The sequence below is a fragment of the Eumetopias jubatus genome, unplaced genomic scaffold (genome assembly GCF_037043125.1).
Source record: "Eumetopias jubatus isolate StellerSeaLion01/CBP00866 unplaced genomic scaffold, mEumJub1_p1.0 scaffold_15, whole genome shotgun sequence".
Lineage (NCBI taxonomy): Eukaryota > Metazoa > Chordata > Mammalia > Carnivora > Otariidae > Eumetopias > Eumetopias jubatus.
The window spans coordinates 32,743,166-32,767,642 of record NW_028274821.1 but is presented as its reverse complement, the minus strand read 5'-3'; the positions used below and the strand labels follow the sequence as shown (position 1 = coordinate 32,767,642).

The window sequence follows — 24,477 nt, the reverse complement described above, 5'->3', positions numbered from 1 at the left end:
AGAAAATATTCCAGGTAGTCATTTAGCTTTGATATTCCAACAGAATACAAGTGAAGAATTTCTCAGCATTTCTTTAACAAATGTGTAAAAGAACTGTGAAGATTCAGATTAAGGGAAATGCTTGTATTCTCCTAAGTATTCACCTTACTGATATGATTTTTTTTAAACAACAAAATTTATTGAGCATTATATCAAACAGTACTTTTATACCAAATACTATACTTTTATACCAAATACTGTACTTTTATTAACTTATTTTTAGTTGATACTACTCACTTCTCAATTTTAAAAATAAAATTGAGACACATAGAAGCAAAATAACTAGAAGTTCAAATAATGCTTATATTAATATGATAAAAAATAAGCAAATATTTGTTTAGTCAATATGATTTTCTTTAAATACCTCTCACACAATATGGCAAATAGCAGAGTGGTATGCTAGTAAATGTTTAACAATCAGTTTTCTGGGAAGGTGGAGAAAACCTTGATTTGTAGCTCTTGCCTATTTCCACGATGTAACTATACCCACCACAGCTAATTTGAGCTTACCAACATGGTATCACTGAACATGAAGTTGAAAAGAGATGTGCATTATCAATGTTTATGTTCCTGTATGAGGTTGTTCAGCACACTACTCTTTTCCAACAGTATTTAAACACAATTAAGTGTAATGATCAGTAAATAATAAGACCAAAAACATATGCATATGATTAAAAATTAAAAGGGACAAAGTTATTAAGTCATGATTTATAGCTGGAATTTATTCACCTTTAGAAACTTTTAATTTTTTAAGATAAACTTTAAAAAATTAATTGCAAAATATAGATAACACACATTAATAAATGCATAATTACAAATATGTAACTGTGAATTATTATAAAGCAAACATCAGAGTACCTCCAAGTGCCCTCTAAACACATTTCTCTCTTGCCCAAAAGGTAACCACTATCACCATATTTATGGTATGCATTTCCTTGCTGAGGTTTATGGTTTTATGCCTGGGTATGCATCCCTAGCACCGGTTTTTGAAATGTATGGAAATATAATCACCCATATATACAAATCTTCTTTGAGGTTTATCTTTTGTGTTTCACTCAATATTTTTTTGAGATTCAAATATGATGGTCTATACAGCTGAAGTTCACTGATGTTCATTCCTACTCAGTACTCCATACAAATATTTATTCATAAATGGGGGACCATTTAATGCTTACTTGTTTTTTTCTCATTTTTGGCTTTTGCAAATAACACTGCTATTAATATCGTTGTGTGCATTTTCTGCTGCATCTGAGCACACAGTTCTCTAAAATAAACACGTATCTACAGACACTCCTAACAGTGAAATTATTGGGACATTAGATATGTATAGATCAAATTTAACAGTTATTACTAGATGTTTGTCAAAGTGGTTGTACCATTTCACACTCCCACCAGCAATGTATGCAGAGTTCCTGTTGCTCCCCATCTTCATCGTCACTTTGTATTGTCGATCATTTAAATTTTAGTCTTTCTTATAGGTTGTGTAATGGTAGTCAAGTGTAGATTTTATTTGCATTTTCTTAATTTCTAAAGAAACTTTGTCACCCTTTTATGAAGTGTTTATTCAAGTCTCTTACCCATTCTACTATTGCACTGTTGGTCTTTTTCTTTTTTTTTTTTTAAGATTTTATTTATTTATTTGAGAGAGAGAGAGCAATTGAGAGAACAAGTGTGAGGAGGAGCAAAGGGAGAAGCAGAATCCCTGAGGAGTAGGGAGCCCAATGCAGGACTCAATCCCAGGACCCTGGGATCATGACCTGAGCCAAAGGCAGATGCTTAACCGACTAAGCCACCCAGGCACCCTGTTGGTCTTTTTCTTACTAATGTACAGGGATTCTTTACATAGTCTGGTTATTCTTGGATGTGTGTATATATATTTGTATATATCTATATGTATATGTGTGCATGTATCAAATATCTTCTCTTACCCTGTAACTTGCCCTCCAACCTTCTTAAGGGTATCTTTTGATAAACATAAATCCTTAATCTTAACATAATCCAATTTGTTCATTTTTGCCTTTATGGGACTGCTTTGATCTTTGGTTTAATTTTTATATATATTTTCCTACTCTGGGACATAAAGGCATTCTATTTTATATTCGAAGAGTTTTAAGGTTCTGTCTTTCATATTCACATCTACAGTGTACCTGCAACTAGCTTTTGTGAAAGGTCTAGGTTAAGCTTCATCGGATAAGAAAACTCAGGGTCAGGAGAATGAGTGATTTGTCCAATGTACATAGCTGGTAAATGACAGAACTGACTCCAAAAAAAAAAAAAAATCAAAAGTGAGCTGTCAAGTCCAAAGTTAATTTAATTTTCATCAGCAATATGGAAATATTTCACATTTTATTTCCTCCAAGGTATGTTAGTTTAAAATGAGAACAGACACAATCATATTATATGCTATTGAAAACACATACTCAATACTTTAAAAGAATATGGACAATCGTAACAAATGCATATGGATAAACACATAAAAATTGTCTTCATAACATATTGAAAGGGGAAAGGACTATAAATACTAACTTGTTCTTCATCAGAAATAAGTGCAAGGTATTCAAAAAAATAAAACATGGATTGATTCAGGCTCTTGTTTAGAAACAAATATATCTACAATCAAAATTAATATTATATTTCAAGTTTAATATTTTCCTGTCTTGTGAAAAAAAGTTTTATAGAAATTCTCTTCTAAATTTAGAGAAGCAATGAATAAAACAAATTTACAAAAATTAAACATTATCTTTACAAATATTTCTTGTATGTTTTCATTTACTTTTGATAAAGTGTTCAGACAGGGGGCGCCTGGGTGGCTCAGTCGTTAAGCGTCTGCCTTTGGCTTGGGTCATGATCCCAGGGTCCTGAGATCGAGCCCCACATTGGACTCCCTGCTCCACGGGAAGCCTGCTTCTCCCTCTCCCACTCCCCCTGCTTGTGCTCCCTCTTTCGCTGTCTCTCTCTCTGTCAATAAATAAAATCTTTAAAAAAAACAAAAAAATGTTCAGACAGAACTTCAAAAATTTATAAGTTCAGGTCTATAACAAAAATCTTATTTTTGGACTGTAATTTTAAATTTCAACGCATGAGATTTTCTTACAGGAAAGGGAAACGGGAGGAAATGGAAGCATAGGAAATGCTTACAGGAAATGGGAGGAAATAGAAGCATAAGATCCTTAGGACTTTAAAAGATTCCAAAGTTAAACTTTTATATTCAATGAATCTAACTGAAGGAAACCCATTCCTCTTAAAGTTTACCTTCTTGAAATTATTATATCAAAATAAAAACATACATTTTATTTTATATCACCATTTCCCCAATCCCAGCCTGCACCTTATACTCAAAAGAAAATTTCTGACTGAAATCTGTATTTGCACTACTCATCTTGAAATAAGTTGCTATTATCACCACCTACCTACTGAGGAAGAAGGAGGAAGAGGAAGAGCAGTGCATCTTAAAAAATCTTTCTTCACACCTTGAGGACATAGATCACTGTCTATACTTTCCAGGCTATTCACAAAACTATGTAATGTGCATAACCTATGGCCCAGGATAGTCTATGTCGAGATTACTGTTGTGGAATAATTTCACCCACTTCATATGTAATAAAGTTTCATCATAATCTTCCTCCACAAAAATAAGTTTTACATTTAAAGAGACTGTCATTCTTCACTTTCCCAACTTGACAACCACCTTTTAGACAGAAAAGTCCAGGTGTCAAATCTCTCACTATGTAAATAAAAGTTAAATCTAAAGTATAAATCTAAAAAATGTTGATAAAAGAAAAACCAAGACTGACTGTAATCTAAGGCCAAAATCACTACTACTGGATCTACTCAACCATTTTTTCCAAATCATAAATTAAGACCAATTCATCAAATGGTGCATTAACTAAGAATCTCATGGGTAGCTCTGTCCCCAGGGCTTGCCCTCAAAGCAAACTAGCAGCATTAATACAGTTTTGATTTTTACAACTTGATTTGGTGCAATTTTACACATTTGCTCCTGCTGCAAATTCCAGGAAAAAAGGCAAGTAGGTGAAACTGACTTTATGTGACTTGGCATAAAAGATAACAAAAATGGCCCCCAAAACCCACACAAAACAAAACAAAACAAAAAAAACAGTTCATTATATTCCTAGTAGAAGCAAAAGAAAATTATCACAAGACTGAATAAATGAGTATCTCCAACTTTGTCAATAAATCTCACTCAAAAAAAAAAAAGTCTAGACTCAGGTGTGTTTTGTTCAACATTCAGAAAACTAATTGTGCTTCTCATTAACTTCATTCTGTTACAGAATGCCAAGAGCGGCACAGGTGTACCCTTGGGATGGTGTGTGCTGCTTCCCCTTCTCATGTTACTAAACGTGCTTCCCTACCACAGGACACTCCCTAATCTCAGAGGAACACAGTAAAATCTATGTTTGCAAGGAACAAAAGGGAGAAGAGCAAGACAAAGGGCTGCATTCAAAGCCCAGAGAAAGGGACAACCAGTCACCCCGAACTTTCCTCCACTCAAATAAAGCTTAAATCCTTGCTAACCCACTACTAGTTTATGATCAAAAGTGTATGTGTCAAGTAATTCTGAAATGATATTCTCTTCAACTCAAGAATGATTTTTCTCGAAGGGGACAGCAGGGGGGATGGTTTTTTTCCATATCAAAGATAATCTGAAGTGTTGAGGTTCTAAAAGTGGGTTCTTTAAGAACTCAATAAATAGGTTAAACTAAGAATTCCTCATCTGAGAAATTCATTATAAGCCTCTTTACTTTTGTTTCCTTTTCTTTATCTCTTTGTTTCCTCTTTATCTTCCTTTTCTGTCTCTCACCCACTCCTAATAAACTTTCTCTCAACTTAATATACCCCAAATTTTAAACCTTTTCTAGGAGGGACTTGAACCATACACAACAAAATGACAGACCTCAGGGGATGGATACCAGCGCAGTCAATTTGGGTTAGAAGCAGGAGCATCCAGATGCAGGAGGACTTGAATACCAACCAACCCCTGCAGTTCTGAAAGTTCTCTCCTCTGATGTCTGTTCTTAATGCTACTGAACCTTCCCCTGGAGATGGGAATTCCAAGAAGAACCCATGACCCAGCCACAGTCAAGCAGGCTCTGGCAGGGCTCAGGAATTTATGAGGTGATGCTGACAAATCTACAGAAACCCAGATTACAAGCTTAACATTTAGAGTATTAAAATGAAGTAAGTGCAATAAAACATATTCTTCTGAGGGAACTCTTCCCTCCCTCACCCACTAGCCTCTTATGAGGTAAATTTTTAATTGAAATATATTTCCAGGGACCCTGGATGGCTCAGTTGGTTAAGCGGCCAACTCTTGATTTCAGCTCGGGTCATGATCTCAGGGTCATGGGATGGAGCCCCATGTCAGACTGTGCACTCAGCATGGAGTCTGCTTGTTCCTCTCCCTCTGCTCCTCCCCCCACTCACACGCTCTCTCTCTCTCTCTCTCTCTAAAATAAATAAAGTCTTTTAAAAACCATTTAAGAAAAAAGAAATATATTTCCATTATACAAGGAATCCATCTCACCTTGTGATCAAAGACTGAATTATATAGATCATCTCTCTTTCAAAGTTCTAACTTTGGATCTATGGGTGCAAACCTGCAGTGCAATATTCAGCACCTTACTGTGACCCTCAGCATATCACAACTATCCCTGATAGGACTCCCTGTTTCCACTCTGTCTCCCCACAATATTCGTTTTTCATGTAGGAGCCATTGTGACACTTTCAAAATGATGTCACTGGGGTGCCTGGCTGGCTCAGTCAGTTAAGCAACTGACTCCTGATTTCAGCTCAGGTCATGATCTCAGGGTCCTGGGATCAAGCCCAGCCTGTGGTTCCTTGCTCAGCAGGGAGTCTGCTTGAGGATTCTCTCTCCCTCTCAACCCCACCCCCGACTCATGAGCATGTGCTCACTCTCTCAAATAAATAGCTTTTAAAAAACAAAGAAACAAAACAAAATAATGTCACAAAAATAACAAACACACAAATAGCCACCATGTCCTTCTCTCCTCTGCTTTAAGCCCATCAATGCTTCACTTAGAATAAAACCCAAATCCTTACTAAGGCCAGGCAAGCCCAGTATGATCTGGCCCCTTCCAGGGCTCTTACCTTACTTACCAACCTCTTCCTCTGCTCACTGAGCCCCAACTCCACCTTCCTGGTCCTCTGACACATGAAGCTCAGGTCAGACTCCAGGCCTCTGGACTTGCTATTCTTTCTGTCCCCACATCTTGAAAAAGTTGGTTTCTTTATATCCTTTGGGTCTCTGTCTAAATGTCCTTATCTCACCACCCTAAGAAGCTACCACTAGAATATAAACTCAACAGGGGCAGAAATGTGCTCTTTATTATCCCATCTCCCCTATACAAACCCCCAGCACCTGGCAGTACCTGGTATGTAGTAAACAGTCTCCACATTTGATAAGCAAGTAACTGAAAAGAAAACAAAATAGGCAAATCTACAGAGAAAGAAAATAGATTAGTGGTCACCTACAGTTGAGGGGGTAGCAGGGACAGAGAATGACTGCCAATGAGTACCAGTGAACTGTACACTTTAAGTGGCCAAATTGTATGGTATGTGAATTATATCTGAACAAATCTGTTATATCTGTAAAAGGGGAAAGAGAGAAAGAAACAATAGAAGGAAGAGAGGAAGGAGAGAGGGAGGGACAGGAGGGAAGTAGTTAAGCTTCCAGTTAATAACTGTCCTCTATGAGAAAGTGATGAAAGCTATGAATACTCTCACCTCTCTCTGAAGCCCATACATGGATCTCTTTGGTTTCTAGAAGCCACACGTGTTTTGTTTAAAAAAAAAAAAAAGCCCTAGAACACAACCTAGCATAAACAGTTAAAAGAAAAATAAGACAATTATTCTTTGAACAAATTAAATGCTCTGCATGTATTAACGAAAACAAATTTTGCAAATATCTTCCTTTGGAATAAACCATTTCCCATATCATGAAGACTAAGAACATAAATGAAAGGCCAAGTGATTGTTTTTGGTTTAAAGGATGTAAAGATAATCACCTTTGCAAGACCTGCTCGATGGGCTCCTTTAGACTCCATGTATGCGAGGTACTTATTGAACTCCCGGAACTCCTCCATGGAGGGTCTGAAGGTCATGATCTTACAGCTGGGGTTCAAAGGACTCTCCACCTCGGCCACCTCCATGATGGCTGGGGCAGTCTCTGCAGAGGAGATGATGCAGTCATCAGCATTGAATTATTGTGTGCTTAAGGTTGGTGGTCATTTCTCCCAAACAACATGTAAGCACCCCACTCCCAGTGGAAACTCTTCTCTTTGAGTTACCATTCCCTCTACCACCCCATTAGGGAGACTTCCTCATCTCTCCCTAGACTCCTGAAAAAAGAACGTGCTTCTAATCATTCCTCCTCCCAAGTTCCTATTCCTGGCATTCAATCACTGACCTGACTGTATTGCTCACCTCCTCAAAATCCTTCCTAGTAAGAATGAATTTTCTAACTTTGTAAGTTTACAAAAGGTATTGTTCCTATGTACCAGTTCTGAAACAGACTCTCTCATGCACACACCTTATAAAGGCCTAACCTAGGATGAGTAGTGAATGGACAATGCTCAACATCCCCAGCACAGACTTTTTAAGTGTCATAATATGCCTTCCTATAATAATTTACAAACTACCCATTCAGCAAAACTACCAAGCACCAGGCTAAAGTACTGGAAACAGAAAAAAGGGTAAGATTTACCGTCACCATCCAAACTCACTATCTAGAGGTGGAACAGACTTCAATACAAAACCGTACACAGGCAGGGGTAACTAACTCAACCTAAATTACTCAGAAATGATTTCAGAGTTAAGACTTATTAGAAGGGGTAGGGGTTTGCCAGATAAGAGAAAGAGCATTCCAAGCAGTGAAAATATCTGGAAGTATTGTAAAGATAGAGTTTAGTTTGCCTGTAGCTTAGAAAGGAAAGATTACAGGATATTGAAGTAGGAAAGTAGACAGTAGGCTGTGCTACAAAAATACAAACTTAATCTTGCTGACAATAACCAGGATGATTCCCTCAATATGTACTAAACACCTACTACACACAGAATGCAAAGATGAGTAAGAAGCACTGGCCTGCCTGCCCCAGAAAGGAGTCCTATCCCCAACCCACTTCCAGAAGCAATAAAAGTGCCTGGCATCTGATAACCCAAACAACAAATACTCTCAGAACAAATCTCTCCTTTTTTAAAAAAAATAAATAAATTTAATTTGCCTGACAAAAAGAAAAATTGGGAAGAGATGGAAAAGATGAAAACATGCTATGGGATAAGAGGTTAAAACACCAGGACTACCAATAAAGATGGTGATCATCATTCATTAAAGGTTTAAATAAGCACCTATCTCACAAGTCCATGTGAGGAGAAATAAATTAACCCTGCCATCCACTAGGAACTTAAATATAAAGGAGAAAATAATCTGCATGGATATATATATGTTAATAGATGACAGAAAATATTCCATATTCTTTCTTTTATTTAAATTCAATTAGCTGACATATATTACATCATTAGTTTCAGATGTAATGTTCAGTGATTCATCAGTTGCTTATCACATCCAGTGGGGTAATGGGTGATGGGCATTAAGGAGGGCACAGGATGTGATAAGCACTGGGTGTTATTCTATGTTCTCTCTGCCTCAGGGAGGAGGCATGCAAAAGAAAAAACCTTCCAGGCCACCTCCCCACCCACTTCCCTTCACACATATACAGATGCACATGCCCAAATCCTGGGCTGCAGGATGAAAGTCTAACCTCTATACAAGACACACATAATCCTTTAGAAGCACCTAGATCAAACCTTTACATAATTATCATGGTCTTGTCTATCACCACAGCCTGCATTATACTTTAAGCTCCAACAACACTCTGTGCTTCTCTAAACAAGTAGGGCCCTCTGTGCCTCTGCTTAAGTCATTCCCTCCTATCAGGGCAGCCTTTACCTGTCTCTTCACTTGGCAAACTCCTGGCCACTGTTAAGATTCTCAATCCTCAAGTAGGCCTAGGTGAACCAGCCTGTGTGTTTTGACTTCCCTCTCTGCATTCCTCATAGTAGTTGCCTATCCCAATGGTTGGCGCTTCTGACCATACACTGAACCCTAAACTCCTCAAGGGAGGGGCGCCTGGGTGGCCCAGCCAGTTAAGCGTCTGCCTTTGGCTCAGGTCATGGTTCCAGGGTTCTGGGATCGAGCCCCACATCAGGAGCCTGCTTCTCCCTCTCCGTCTGCCTCTCTCTCTCTCTCTCTCTCTCTCAAATAAATAAATAAAATCTTTAAAATTAAATAAATAAATAAACTTAAGAGAAAAGCAGGCTGTCACTTTAAGCCCTAACCTCCAGTCTGGGATCCAGCCTGGTTCGTAACATCTGCTATAATAACTATTTGCTAAGTGAATGAAGAAATAAATGCCAAAATGTTAAAGTATTTACACAAAATGATACCAAATGCAGGAAAAAGGAATGCACTGATCTCACCCACAGAAAAGTTACTTAGAAAACAGTCTCACTTGCTTGACAGGTAAAGAATAATAGAATACAAAAATCTGAGCAATGAGAAAGGGGAAGAAGCTCCCAGATTACCTCTGTAGAAACATCGGGTACCTGGAAGGCAGCCTTACTTTTCCCCTACCCGAAGAACAAGGGTGGCATGCATAGCTCTCCAGCAGAGGAAAAAGACACTAGAAAAGAAACTCAAAATCCAGCCAGTCACTTGACGAACAGTTACTGAATGCCTAACTGCTGAGTAAGCATTCAGGAGGGAATGAAGAGAAACCCTAACAGGAGTGGAGTGAAGTAAACAATAAATAAGTCATAAGCACTCTGAAGAAGAAACCAAGGAATAGCTATTTTATACAGGGTAGGTGAGGGAAGACATTTAAGACACCTGAAGGAGGGAATAAATCATGCAGATAACTGGAAGAAAAGCATTTTGGACTAAGGCAACAGCAAGGAGCCTCTTGCGCTCTTCAAGGAATAGCAAGGATGTGAGTGCGACTGGAAGTCATAAAGCAAGAGAGAGTGGAGACAAGGGAGAAAGGGAGAAAAGGAGTTTTGGGGAAGTAATCTGGGGCTATTCCCCTTCTTGTACATTCCTATTCTTGATACTCTAACATGTGCTTCTATTCAAGAAGATGACAGCGCTTTCTAAAGTAACTCTTCTGGAGGATTTTAAGCAGAGCAGTGAGCAGGCTCATCATTCTGGCTGTTTATCAAACAAAGACAAGGTTGGAAGCACAGAAGCAATTTATACCAATCCAGGCAAAATAAAATGGTGACTTGGACCAGAGGCAGGCAGTGAGAAGTGGTCAGATTACAGATATGTTCAGAACAAAATTTCATGGTACAAGTGAGAAAAACAGACAAGTCAAGATTTTTGGTTCAGCTCTGACAAGAAACTGAAGCAATGAGATTGTAAGATATGCAGCAAATTAGTAGCATTCAGAATTAAATATCTGCCCTTGACCTAGTTTGCTAACTTGCCTGTGAAACATACTTTGCCTCCTCCTGGTGTCACTATTTGCTGATAACACAAACCTAGTTCTAGCTACAAATCAGGTACATATACTACAGACCTAGTTAACTCATGTTTCAGACCCTTTTCAATCTATAAAGTTAATATATGACCATCATAAAATTTGAAATATGCTAAAATTTCTAAAAATTTAATGTTAATCCCACCACCCAAATCTTTGCCAATATGATAGGCAAAAAAAGTCTGGTGTTAAATTTCACTTTTCTTATTACTTTTGGACATTAATAACCATTTTCGTTTCATTTTTGGGTTGCTTCCTTATGTTCTTGACCCTTAAAAGGAAGTTTATAAGTTTACTCTTCCTTGAGTTTCTCCGAATCTACATTTATGACTATTAAACCTAATCATGCTGCTACAAATTCCCAGTCACCCTTCTTTCTCTTTTACCTTTATTTCTCTCAAGCAGAAAAGTAGGTTTAAAATGCTCTTGCAATGTTTCCCACTCAGAGAAAGACTATTATACTTTGGGGAAAATATACCTATGATTTTCAGCTGAAGGTGATGCAATAATCATTTTTTTTAATGCTACACCTCTTAGAAACTGAGTCCCCAAAGTGAGTGACAATAGCTGTGATGACAACTTTGTTGTTTGGCTTCTACAGAGCTAGCCTTCAATGTTTTTTTAGACCACCTAAACCAAATAGCCATATTTATAGTAAGCACCCTAAGAATTCTTTCTTAATGAGCAAAAGATCTTTTTCAGCAAGTGAAGAAAAGTGTAACACTAATTCATACTTCTCTAACTTTTTTTTTCTGAAAAGTTTTACTTTATCATGAAGGAAAAACATCTGCTCTTCTTATTTTAATCATGTATCTTTATTTGGCAATAAAAAAGAAACTGAAGCTGATGCTTTGCTGCTAAATGTAAATCTATAGCCTATATAGCTTTCCTGCATACACTTGTATTTCCAAATTGTGTTCCCTTATTTAAGCAATTTCTGTGGAAAATGTATAAACAGATGATCCTCATCTTCAGAGTACTAGGTTCTTAGACAATGCCTGCCACAGAACTGCCCTGCACTGCTGCCTCTGAAGAGACACTTACGGATTGACCACAAAGTGCAACCCTGAGAGATAAAGCACTCACCATTTAAGCAGATAATGTATTAAGCTAAAAAGAAAATGAACCAAGGCCATGATTACTAGCTATGCCAGTGTTAGAAGAGAACACTTCCCCATGGTTCCTCATGTGGACCCGCTAGAACCTGGAGGCCATCCTTCCTTCCCAGTCCTCACTCACTCCTCCTTCCCTACGGTGAGATTTTAGAAGAAACTGAGCAGTCAAGGCCCGGTCGGAACAGGTAGGACTACCTTGCTCTACTTCAGTTCCCAAGTGCCAAGTCCACCAGAGGGAGGGCTTGAATGTTGCCTGAGGTAGCTGGAAGGCTGGCATTTCCATTCCAACATTGCAACTCACCCAGTTTCATCTCACAGTGAGCCAAGTAAGCTTCCACTTACACAGTGCTCAGTCAGGCATTGTTATGAGTTGAATTGTGTCCCCCAAAAAGATGTGTTAAAACCTAACCCCTAATACTGGTGAATGTGACCTTATTTGGAAGCATGGGTTTTGCAGATGTAAGTAAGTTAAGATGAGATCATGTTCAACACCTAGTTCAATATGACTGGTGTCCTTATAAAAGGAGAAGAGTCAGAAAAAGAGGGAAGAATACCATGTGCAGATGGAGGCAGACAGAAGTCACACAGCTGCAAACCAAGGAATGCTAGCACATACAGAAAGCTAAGACAAAGGCACAGATCTTCCCCAGATCCTTCAGAGAAAGCATGGCCATGCTGACACTTTGATTTTGGCTTTCTACCCTCTAGAACTGTGAGAAAATAAATTTCTCTCATTTTAAGCCATCCAAGTTTGTGGTAATTCGTTATGGCAGCCCTAACAAACTAATGCAAGCATCAGGGATCAGACTGATGGGACCATGGCAGACTGCCACATTCTCCAACCCCAGCTTCACCAATAACTAAAGCCTATAATATTCTGACCTTCCATCTGACTCCTTCATCTTTCTCAATGGGTGGAAAAGCAGCAAAACACCCAAAAATGCCACATTAGCCATTAGCTTGTCTATCCAGGAATTGAACCACAACAGGAACATCTGGCTTTAAAGTCTGCCCTTTTCTGTCATCCCAGAATTTCAGAGTCCTGAAGCCCTAAAATAGAAAAGGAGGACAGTGAAGAAAAGCCCTCAGCCTATTAATCATTTTTTGCCTGAGCCAGGTCTCAATCCTCTCCCAGAGACCCAGGCAGCTCTTCTTTTGTCATCTTGGTCCCATTCAAATCAACAGTCCACCTTGCTCCACCAGCCTACAGAGACCAGAAGTAAAAATGGGAAGGTGGACTCAGGGAGACAGTTCTGGGACGGAAGAGCCAAGGCAACAAATGAATCTGTGCAAAAGTTTCCTTTATCACACAGATAATATTATGGGTCCCAAGAGAAGGCTCCTAAAGAGAGGTGATCCAAGTAAACATGTAAATTCTCTCCAACAATCTATACCAACCAAATCACAATCCTGATCACACCCCTACACCCTTAGTGGATGGGAACAGGAGGAAGTCATCCTCCTGGGCAAACTGAGCAAGGCTTCTCCTCTTGTTCACCAAAGATCTGGCAAGATTAACAGATACTGGAGCACTCAGGCTGTCATCTCCTCAGACTTAAGTATGCAGAAGAGTGTTTTGGAACCATTAAAATTGCCCAGTATTCACTCTTGGCCCCACCCGGCATGACGTTCCTTTCCTGGGTCAGACTACAGCCAGGTCTAGACTTCAGTGGGTCAGGAGAAGCAATTTTCCTTACATGAAACGCTCACAGTGTAATTAATTCTAGTTGCAAACTCCAAACTTCTTCCCAGTACTAAATCTTACAGCATATAACATCTAATTTATATGTCCACTTCAGTTTTGCATCAATTTTTCAAATGCACTGAGTCAGATATTAATTATATATATCATTTCTTGGTTTTCCTTCCTCTATCTCTTACACTTCCATAAGTGTCCATCAAAGGAGTCTGGTTGAATCAGTGTGTTAATTCCAACAACACAGTATAGGCAACATAAAAAGAATGAGAAAGATCTCTAAGTACAGACCTGGAGTGATTTCCAAATTACACTGTTAAATTAAAAAAGCAAAGTGCAGAACAGAGTTTATAATATTCTACTTTTTGTATAGGAAGCAAGATCAAACCCATAAAAATGGTTACCTAAAGGGAAAAGAAGAGACAGGTAAGGAAGCAAAACTTTTGTGAGTGTAGGCCTATTGGTAGTTTTAACGCTGAAATCATATAAATGATTTACAAAATTAAAAAGAAAAAAAAGCCAGGCCTAAAAACTGAAAAACAAACTAGATGTATAATAAGTCAGTGGCATAAGCAAACAAGGAAAAGAATTGTTTAAGTAACTCTGAATCATACTATTTAGGCTATAGATTCTAACAGGATATACTCTGGGATATAGAACAATTTTTTTAAATATATATAAATTGCATTTATTTGTCAAATTGTTAGTAGTAATTTTGGTGTTAGGTCTTTTTTAACTATTACAAGTATACTGTAAGATATAGCAAATAAGTAATAATGCTAATGTCATTAGGGATCAAGATTTTCATTATAAAGAGATATGAGTATAAAATCCTTTGATTACATAAAAACTTAATCTTTCACTAGAATTTGAAACAGCAATATGAACTCAAGACACTTTTCTCTTAAAATGTTTATCTCCTAGTACTGTCCACTTAAAAAGGCATGGAAACAATGACAAGACAGTAGCAAAAATTACACATTGCACAAAAATTATGGTCTCTAAATCCCGTATCTCAATAAAAAGAACTAGGGATCTTTGAAGAAAAGGCTGGTTCCAGGTCTGGAACAAGAAAGTGTAAGATGTGACTAGAACACGTTGTTCCAGAAAGAAAGCAAGCTATCAAAGACTATTAAGGATACATACCACTTCATTTTTTTTTTAAGATTTTGTTTATTTATTTAACAAAGAGAGCGAGCACAGAGTGAGAGGGAGAAGCAGACTCCCCACTGAGCAGGGAGCCCAGTGCGGAGCTGGATCCCAGGACCCTGGGATCATGACCTGAGCCAAAGGCAGACGCTCAACCAACTGAGCCACCTGGGGGGCACCCCGAGGATACATATCACTTCAAAACTAACATCACTACTAAGAAAATTAGATATCATGTGCCTCCTGATAAGATGTACTAAGAAAGATACATCACTTATATGGCTAGTCTACCAAAAGTAAATAACCTAAATCTAATCATGAGGAAATATCAGGAAAGACCAAATTAAGTGATATTCTTATAAATAAGAGGTTGGTACTCTTCAAAAATGTGAAGGTCATGAAAGGCAAAAGATAAAAAGTAGTTCCAGATATTTTTTTAAAGATTTATTTATTTATTTTGAGAGAGTGAGAATGAGAGAGAGAGAGAGAGTACATGAGAGGGGGGAGGGTCAGAGGGAGAAGCAGGCTCCTCGCTGAGCAGGGAGCCTGATGCGGGACTCGATCCCGGGACTCCAGGATCATGACCTGAGCCGAAGGCAGTCACTCAACCGACTGAGCCACCCAGGCGCCCAAGTAGTTCCAGATTTTTAAAAAACTAATGAAATATGTGATCCTTGGATCCTGGCCCAAAAAACAAAAAATTTTTTTTTCTTTTCTTATGCTACAAAGAATATCATTGGGATAAATGGCAAATTTGAATAAGATCTGCAGATCAGATAATAGTGCTGTGTCAAAATTAATTTTCTGATCTTTATAACTATACTGTGGTTAGAGAATGTTCTTGTTTTTAGAAACATATAATGATGTGTTTACAGTTAGAGGAGCATTACATCTACAAGTTACTTTCAAATGGTTCAGAAAACATTATGCATATACACACACAGAATAAATATATAATAAGCATAGAGCAACTATAACATTTAGGAAATCTGTATGAAGGGTATAGGGAACATCTTGTTCTCTTTTTGGCAAACTTTCTGTAAGTCTGAATTTATTTCCAAATAAAAAGTTAAGAAAACAACAACTACTAATGAGAGTCATGTCAAAAGGACATGGGAACTTTGGAAAGAACAGTCACAGTGGCCCCAGGCGGGATGTCAGAGCCTGAGTGGATGAAGAGAACATCCTGCAAGCACAGCAGCAGCAACGATAGGAGACTGGATACATACTGGCCAATAATGGGAGCCAAGTTCTCCCTGTTGGAGAAAGGAATTTACAAATATGGAGGGGGAGGAAACTAGAGTTGACCTGCGGTAATAGATTGGAGTTTGGGAGCACTGGTATAAATTCGTAGTGTGTATGTATGTATGCATGTATGTGGGTAGATATATGAATGTGTACACGTACATGTCCATGTATATGTACAGATACCTCCTTAGCTCTGCCCACTGAGAAGCCTTGGGAGCTGCAATACCACAGTAGCAATGAGCTCTCAAATCTTGGTTTCTAAATACCACCGTCCATTGAAAGGAACCAGGGCTTCTTGGACTAATTCCAGGACAAGGGAAGAAAAAGTACAAGGTAAGCCAAGAACATCTTGCTATGTGCAAGAAAGTAAGGAAACACTCAAAAAACAAAGGGGGACATGTCTAAAGGACATAAAAGCCAAATTGAAAGGGCTTCCATTGGCTAAATCTGGGGGAAATTGAGCATCAAAAGAAATGATAGTAATGAACTATAATCAATTAAAATAAGAAACTATGAGTACATAGTGAATTATGAGTACATAGTACATTAAATCTCTAAGTATATAATATTGCTTTTAAAAAAAGCGTCAATCACCACTGGAATATATCAACACATTACTCTAAAAATTTATAAATAAAGAGAAAGAAACAAGCCGTTATCTTGCTTTTTCTGGAACAAATGGTATTTTAGGGTAAGTAAAGAACTGATAGCAGAAAGTTCTTCCTTACAGAAAAATTCCAACTAATAAATGTAGTAAAAATAACAGAATTATATGATCACCATTTTTTTTACAATCCCTAATAAATAATCTAGGGAAACAACATCAATGGATGCTAAAATCTTGAGGTGACAAGTTAACAGGAAGCTTTATAATGGAGGAGTCAGGCTCATTATCAGTGGAATAGGCAGTCATGACTTGAAGCAATGGAAAATACATAGCATCACCTATTAATTGTTTTTACCTAAAAAAAGTAAATCTGAATCTAAACCAAGCCATTAAACCATTAAGTCTAATCACCAGCTGTCAGGAAATAAGGGGCCAGAGGAACAAAGTAAATACCACCACAGGAAAACAATGTGCCAAATTCTGAACGTGGACCGTCTTCATTCCAAACGCCAATAGGAAAGAAGGAGGGTGAGGTAGGGGTTGGGAACAAGGGACTGTTACAGAATAAAAAGGACATCATACATATGAATAAAAACTATATGCATCAACAACTGGTCACCAGAAATTTTCACAGAAAAGCAACAGAATCATGTAACAAAGAAGAAAAAAAAAATAAGATTAAAAGAGCAATAACAAAACGGGTGCCTTGCTGGCTCAGTCAGTAGAACATACACCTCTTGATCTTGGGGTCCTGAGTTCAAGCCCCATGTTGGGTGTAGAGCTTAATTAAATTTAAAAAAGAATATTATAAAAGAGCAATACAACAACTAGAATAAAGAGTCTTCAATATGTTTTAAACATATGTATACACAGATCTATATTCTGTTATAAACCTGAGAATGTCCTCATTTAAAGATTTTATTCAGGGCACCTGGGTGGCTCAGTCAGTTAAGTATCTGCCTTCAGCTCAGGTCATGATCCCAGGGTTCTGGGATCGAGTCCCATGTTGGGCTCCCTGCTCTGCAGGGAATCTGCTTCTCCCTCTGCCCCTCCCCCGACTCGTTCTCTCAATCTCTCTGTCTCTCTCAGATAAACAAAAAAAATCTTTAATAAATAAATAAATAAATAAAACTGCATAAGACCTCCCCTAGTACCGCTTCTGCATATGGGGGGGGGGGGGCGGGGGGACGACAATACACATCCACCATCCTCCACTCACTCTATTATGGTTAACTCCACCCTCCACCCTGAACTCCTTTCTGTGCTCCTCCGAGCCAAACCGTTTACTACTGGTATACTACAAGATTATTTCTGTGGTTGTCTTTCCTTTCCACCAGACCACAGACACCATGGGAAATTTCATCCAACTATCCTTACCAATGCCTCAGAAATACAAAACAAGTACCTCTCTCCCCTGAATCCAAGTCCAGTAAATCCAACTGCCTACTAGGCAGAGCCATTTGGAGATGATCCTCAAACTCAACAGAGACAAAACTGAATCCAAATTTAATAGGGATAAAAAGGAATCTTTCCTCCAAAATCTGCTTCTCTACCCAACAGTCCCAATCCTGGTTCGTTCAATCCATCCACGGTCCTGCTTGCTTTCTTCTGGTCAGCACTGACCAGCACCAATTCTCAAAGAGCTTACAAGTGCAAGAGGGAAAAAGTATACAGAGAGCTCTAATACCACAGGCCAGGTACTGCAAAAAAGGGAAGCACAGAACACCACCACAGCCTTTAGAACAAGAAGAGCAGAATCCAACCCCTTAACAGAGTAAAGGGGAGAGGGGAAAGCAGAAAAGGAGAGCATCCCCTACACAAGCCCTGCCCTCCACTGTAAGGCCCGCATCAGAATCCCAGGAGCCATCCTCAGCCCTGCCTCTCCACATACACGTCGGTACCAATTATTTTCTATTTGACTTGAACATCTTTTATAATCATGCTCTGGTCTCTATTCCCAAAGTTACTATCCTAAATCAAGCTTTGCTCCTTTCTTTCCTAAACTACTCCAATAGTGTTTGCTGATTTACTCACCTTTAATTCAACTCCTTCAATTCTCTTCTATACATCCACAAAAACACAGAACTTTCTCTTTTTTTTAAGATTTTTTATTTATTTATTTGAGATGGAGAGAAAGAGCAAGCATACAAGGTGGGGGAGGGGCAGAGGGAGAGGGAGAAGCAGACTCCCTGCGGAGCAGGAAGCCTGACGTGGGACTCGATCCCAGAACCCAGATATAATGACCTGAGCCGAAGGCAGATACTTAACTGACTGAGCCACCCAGGGGTCCCCAGAACAAACTCTCCTGACACAAAACTGATCATGCCATCCTTATTTCATTTTTTTAAGATTTTTTATTTATTTGAGAGAGAGAGCAAGCATGAGCAGGGGGGAGGAGCAGAGAGAGAGGGAGAAGCAGACTCCCCACTAAGCAGGGAGCTGGATGGGGGGCTCAATCCCAGGACCCCCGAGAAAATGACCTGAGCCGAAGGCAGACACTTAACCAACTGAGCCACCCAGGCACCCCATGCCATCCTTATTTTAAATCCCTTAGTAGCTCAGTACCATTTCAGCATGGAAGCTACCTCCATGATCTAGCTCCTGCCTTCTCCCCCAGGCTCAAAGATCCCTTTGGCCTGCCTGAAACCTTTGCTTCATTCTAACCAAAGTTCCCAGTGGTGCCAAGCTATTTCCCTCCTTCACTGTACTGCATATGTGTCACATGTACGACATTACTGAGTTCATGTCTTGTGAGCTACATATCTACAAAGTACATTAATATGCACCCTCTTATTTAAACCTAATAGCTCAAAAATAAATAAATAAACCTAAAAGCTCCAATGAAAATGACCATGAATGTCTTTATTTCACCAATGATGAAGATTAAAATGCTTATACAGGGTCCCATAGCAAGAGCTAAGGATGAGATCTGAACCTAATCTGAGTTTCTAATACTCATATTTGTAACTACTGCATTATTTCTTTTGCCTTTCCTCAGTCAGTTCTAACAAAAACCATCTTTCAAAGTTTATCTCACATGTAGACTGCATTATGAAGACTTTCCTGGCAACACTCCCTACCAACTATCAGTGTCATTTTTTAATGCTCTCCTCACCCTCACTCCATACATACAGTCATCCCTCATTATTCCTGGATTTAGCATTGGCAAATTCACCTATTTTCTAAAATTTATTTTTAACCCCCAAACCAATAATTGTGGCATGTGTATGGTCATTCACAGACATGCACAGTGTTGAAATATTTGAATCACCCAACAGGCACATCCCTTCAGCAGAGGTCAAACAAGGCAAAAATATACTTTGGCAGTCTATTTAGTGCCAGTGGTTTTGGCATCTTTGTGCTCTTATTGGTGATTTTGCTGCTTAAAACAGCCCGCAAGTTCTTAAGTGCAAGAAAGCTTTGGTGTGCCCTATCACAAACATACTCTGTGACATAACTTTAGGCATCAGTTATAGTGCTGCTGGCATGAGTTCAATGTTAATGAATCAACAATTATATATTAAATAAGGTGTCTTTAAAACAGAAATACACATAAAACAAGGTGATATATAGATCAATTGGAAAAATGTGTGATCAAAGCCTCATAGGAATCTAACCTTCTATTTCCCCTCAGAGCAATGGTTCAGTATTCACTAATTCCGTATCCTCAGTGACTTTATGGAACATAACTACCACAAATAATGAGAATCAATTATATCTTAGCCCTTGTAATGAGACCATTCACAAAAAGCCCCCACCCCTCAGCCCATGGAAACCATCTTCCTCCCCTCCCCTCAAGAATTTCTCCCACTGACAGCAATGAGTCGAAGCAGTCAATCCTTCATACTGCAATTGACCTGTACAAGCTCAATCACTCCCCCAGGAACTCAGAATTGGAGAAATGATGAAGCCATGAAGGGCTGAGGCAGCCACTGTCTTCCTTTTGCATAAACAGAGAATGACTGAAGGAAGGACATTAGCAGATAGAAGTATCATACAGAAAATACACAACCTGAGAGAGAGATGATTTGAAGGGGAAAGGGAAGGAAAAAAAAATCAAGCCTCAGTCATCCCAAGCATAGTGCAAATCATAGGGTAAACGCTTGAAGAGTCTGCATCTTCAAGAGACTGGATAGTCTGAAGAACTGAAATCTACACTGCAACAGGCATTCCAGATATGATTTAAATTCTTCCAGTGAAGAATGAAGAGACTTGAATTCAGAACTAGGCAGAGTGTGGAAAGAATTGGAGACCACAAGGCATTTTTCTTGCTGGAACAGAGCTAGCACAGGTAATTTAGCTCTTAAGAACAGTCCTAGCACTATTCCTGATCTCTGTATGACAACTAAAATGGCACGTTCATGGGACAAACAAATGCAGCAGCAACTTCCTGCTCCCCAGATTTCAGCCACGGTGCTATGATCCCAGACTGATTCTTCAGTTTCCTATTTGTAGCATAAATGGCAGTTTCCTTGGCAGCACCTCCAGCAGTGGTGTTCTGGGAGACATCCCATGGGATGAGTCCCTGGGGACCCAGCCAAGAGCCTGATCTCCAACCTTCAACAGCTCCAGTATCAAATCCTTTTCTGCTTAAGTTAACCAGGCCATTATCTGTAATTGAATCATGACTGATAAAATTATCAAATATAAACTGATAACAATGATGAATGGAAAAGAAACCTGGTATACAAATACCAGATGTAAATCAAATGAAGGTTTTATTCATACCTGTTTCCCTTTTGAGTAATCCTTTCTAACAACCATTTCCTTGGTGCATCTTAATGAAATTAACTTGAATGACTCAAATTCATTTTGTAATATTGAGTAGAAATTACTAATTGAGCCATTAAACAAACAGGCCAGCCACCCAGGGCTACTTACTCTACTGGCCTACTATAGTACAAGCTCCCAATAACCTACTTAACAGATTTACCAGATAAGGGATGCATACTATATATTATCTCTGAAAAACACCACTGCTACAAAAAACACAACACAGTGGAGACTAGTAGACTATGTTTATAATGTCTAAGTACCAGATGAATAGCAAGCTTAGCAATCAAGTGTTTATTTGCAATCCAGTTTATGCCAGTTTTGCCAATTATCTGACATAATTAAATAGATGAAGTGTGAATACAACAAAGATTTAAGTTGAATCTTTTGGAATGATCCAGTAAAGATGAAATGATTTTTTTTTAAAGGGAAGGGGGTAAAAAAGGGAAGAGGGATGTCAAATGAAGTGTGGGAACTGCAACATAAAAGATTAGGGGGTAGAGGGATTTGTAAAATCTAGGATTCCAGTTCATATTACTTCAAGTGTTTAACTCTCACTCCACTTTAAAAAACAGAAACTGGAAGTGGTAGATGCTGTATTGTAGGTGTGGTTTATGCCAAAGAGGAAATGTAGGACTCCAACCTTTACTCAAAAAAAAAAAAAAAAAAAAGGCTCTGCCCTACAACAAAAGATAGGCAAACGATTGTATAAGTTTTAAGTGGAAATAAAACAAGAGATGTATATATCTTTTTTTATGATTTACATCTTTAACAAAAATAAAAACTACTTAATACCTTGGGAAAGAACCATTCTGTGTCTTATCATACTGAAAAGACAAAAATTGTCAAAGTCTTTCCACTTTGCAAAGTGGCTAAACATAGCTATTTCCCTTCTTTCATCCTAACTGCCCAAGCCTGCTTTAGGAGAAAGTTAAATCAGTGAAGGAGTGTAATCTGAGTTAAAGAAAAACACAAAGCTTTCTGGGTTTATTCTTATATTTGTTGATATTGTTATCCTTTCTAACTTTTTCTTTAGAAATAACTTCAGGAATCACTGGCTCTGGGGGTTAAGCATCCAACTCCTGGTTTCGGCTCAGGTCATGATCTCTGTGTGATGGGATCAAGCCCAGAGCCAGGCTCCGCCCTCAGGACAAAATCCGCTTAAGATTCTCTGGGGGGGCGGGGGGGCGGAGCAAGATGGCGGAGGAGTAGGAGACCTGGATTTCGTCTAGTCTCAGGAATTCAGCTGAATAGGGATCAAACCATTCTGAACACCTACGAACTCAACAGGAGACCGAAGAAGAGAGAAGCAACAACACTCTGAACAGAGAAGCAACCACTTACTGGAAGCAGGGACCCAACAAGCAGCAAATCTGGGGAGACTCCCCTTCCTCCCCGGGGAGGAGCGGCACGGGAGCGCACCGCAGGGATCTGCTGGGTTTAGAGACTCCACATGGGGTCAGGTGCCAGAGATAGAAACGCTCGGTCACAGGCCGGGTGAGCACGGAGTGCGGCCGGAGACCAGGGACACGGGAGTGACGGGCTGCTTTTCTCTGGGGGCGCACTGGGGAGCGGAGCCCCGAGTTCTTGCCTCCTCTGGGGCGGAGATTGGGAGGCCGCCATTTTCACTGTCGTCCTCCAAAGCCCTTCGGAAAGCTTGCAGGGAACAAAAGCTCCTGAGAGCAAACCCGAGCAGCTTCCTTAGCTGGGACCGACAAGGGCGGGGCATTTCCGCCTCCGGCAAAGACATTTGGGAACCACGGCAACAGGCCCCTCTCCCAAAAGATCAGCACAAACAGCCAGCAAGCCAAGACCAAGTTTAACGGATCAAGGAGAACGGGAGAACTCCAGTGCTAGGGGAATACTACACATAGAATTCATGGCTCTTTTTTACCATGATTCATTAGTATTTCAAAGTTAATTTTTTTAACTGTTTTTTTAATTTCTTTTTCCCTTTTTCAACCAACATCTTATCAATCCTTTTATAAAAAACCATTTTTTATTTTTCATTTTTAGAGTCATATTTTATCCCTTCATAGTAGTTACCCTTATTTTTGGCATATATATATAAGTTGTTCTCTCTTTAAAATTTTGAGATACAGTTTCTTCTAACAGATCAAAATATACCCTAAATCACTAGTGTATGGCTTTGTTCTAGTCTCCTACCTGATCACGTTCTCTCCCTTTTTTTTTTAAATCTTTTTCTTTTTTCAAACTTCTTATCGTATCAATTCCTTTCATAAAATCTTTTATAATTTTCATCTTTACAGTCATCTTCCATCCCTTCATTCTATCAACCCTTATTTTGTACATGTATAAGTCTTTCTTCCTTTAAAATTTTATGAGGCACTTTTTTCTACACCCAAAATCTAGTGTGTGGCACAGATCTATGCACTAGCCTAATCATATTTGATCGTATTTGGGTTTTTTTGTATTGTTCTGTTTTTGTTTTTAATCTTTTTGTTTTTTTTCTTTTTCTTTTCTCTTTCTTTTTTCTTTCTTTCCCTTTCTTTTCCCCTGGTTTCAGGTCTTTTCTGATTTGTTTAGAGTATATGTGCTGGGGACGTTGTTAACCTGTTAGCATTTTGTTCTCTCATTCATCTGTTCTCCTCTGAACAAAAGGACAAAACGAAAACAATCACCTCAGTAAAAAGAACAAGAGATAGTACCGTCAGCCAGGGACCTACTCATTACGGACATTAGTACGATGTCGGACCTAGAGTTCAGAATCATGACTTTAAAGATACTAGCTGGGCTTGAAAAAAGCATGGAAGTTATTAGAGAAACCCTTTCTGGAGAAATAAAAGAAAAAAATCTAACCAAGTCGAAATCAAAAACGCTATTAATGAGGTGCAATCAAAAATGGGGGCACTAACGGCTAGGATAAATGACGCAGAAGAGAGAATCAGCGATATAGAAGATCAAATGATGGAAAATAAAGAAGCTGGTGAAAAAGAGAGAGAAAAACTACAGGATCAAGAGGGCACAATTCGAGAGATAAGTGATACGATAAGACAAAACACCATTAGAATGATTGGGATCCCAGAAGAAGAAGAAAGAGAGAGAGGGACAGAAGGTATATTGGAGCAAATAATAGCAGAGAACTTCCCTAATGTGAGGAAGGAAACAGGCATCAAAATCCAGGAGGTACAGAGAACCCCTCTCAAAATCAATAAAACTAGGTCAACACCCCGATATCTAATAGTAAAACTTACGAGTCTCAGAGACAAAGAGAAAATCCTGAAAGCAGCTCGGGAGAAGAGATATGTAACCTAC

At 38.9% G+C, this 24,477-nt stretch overlaps 1 protein-coding gene across 3 annotated transcripts in view; it reads right to left on the bottom strand.

Annotated features, from left to right (window-relative positions):
• KDM4C (lysine demethylase 4C) overlaps nucleotides 1–24,477 on the bottom strand; it is a 506,632-nt gene that overhangs the window by 454,619 nt on the left and 27,536 nt on the right. For all 3 annotated transcript variants that reach the window (XM_028107256.2, XM_028107255.2, XM_028107257.2), the window contains one exon: nucleotides 7,086–7,246. In XM_028107256.2, the coding sequence (XP_027963057.1) occupies nucleotides 7,086–7,229 (144 nt within the window). In that variant the 5' untranslated portion in view covers nucleotides 7,230–7,246. The remainder of the gene's footprint in view (nucleotides 1–7,085; nucleotides 7,247–24,477) is intronic.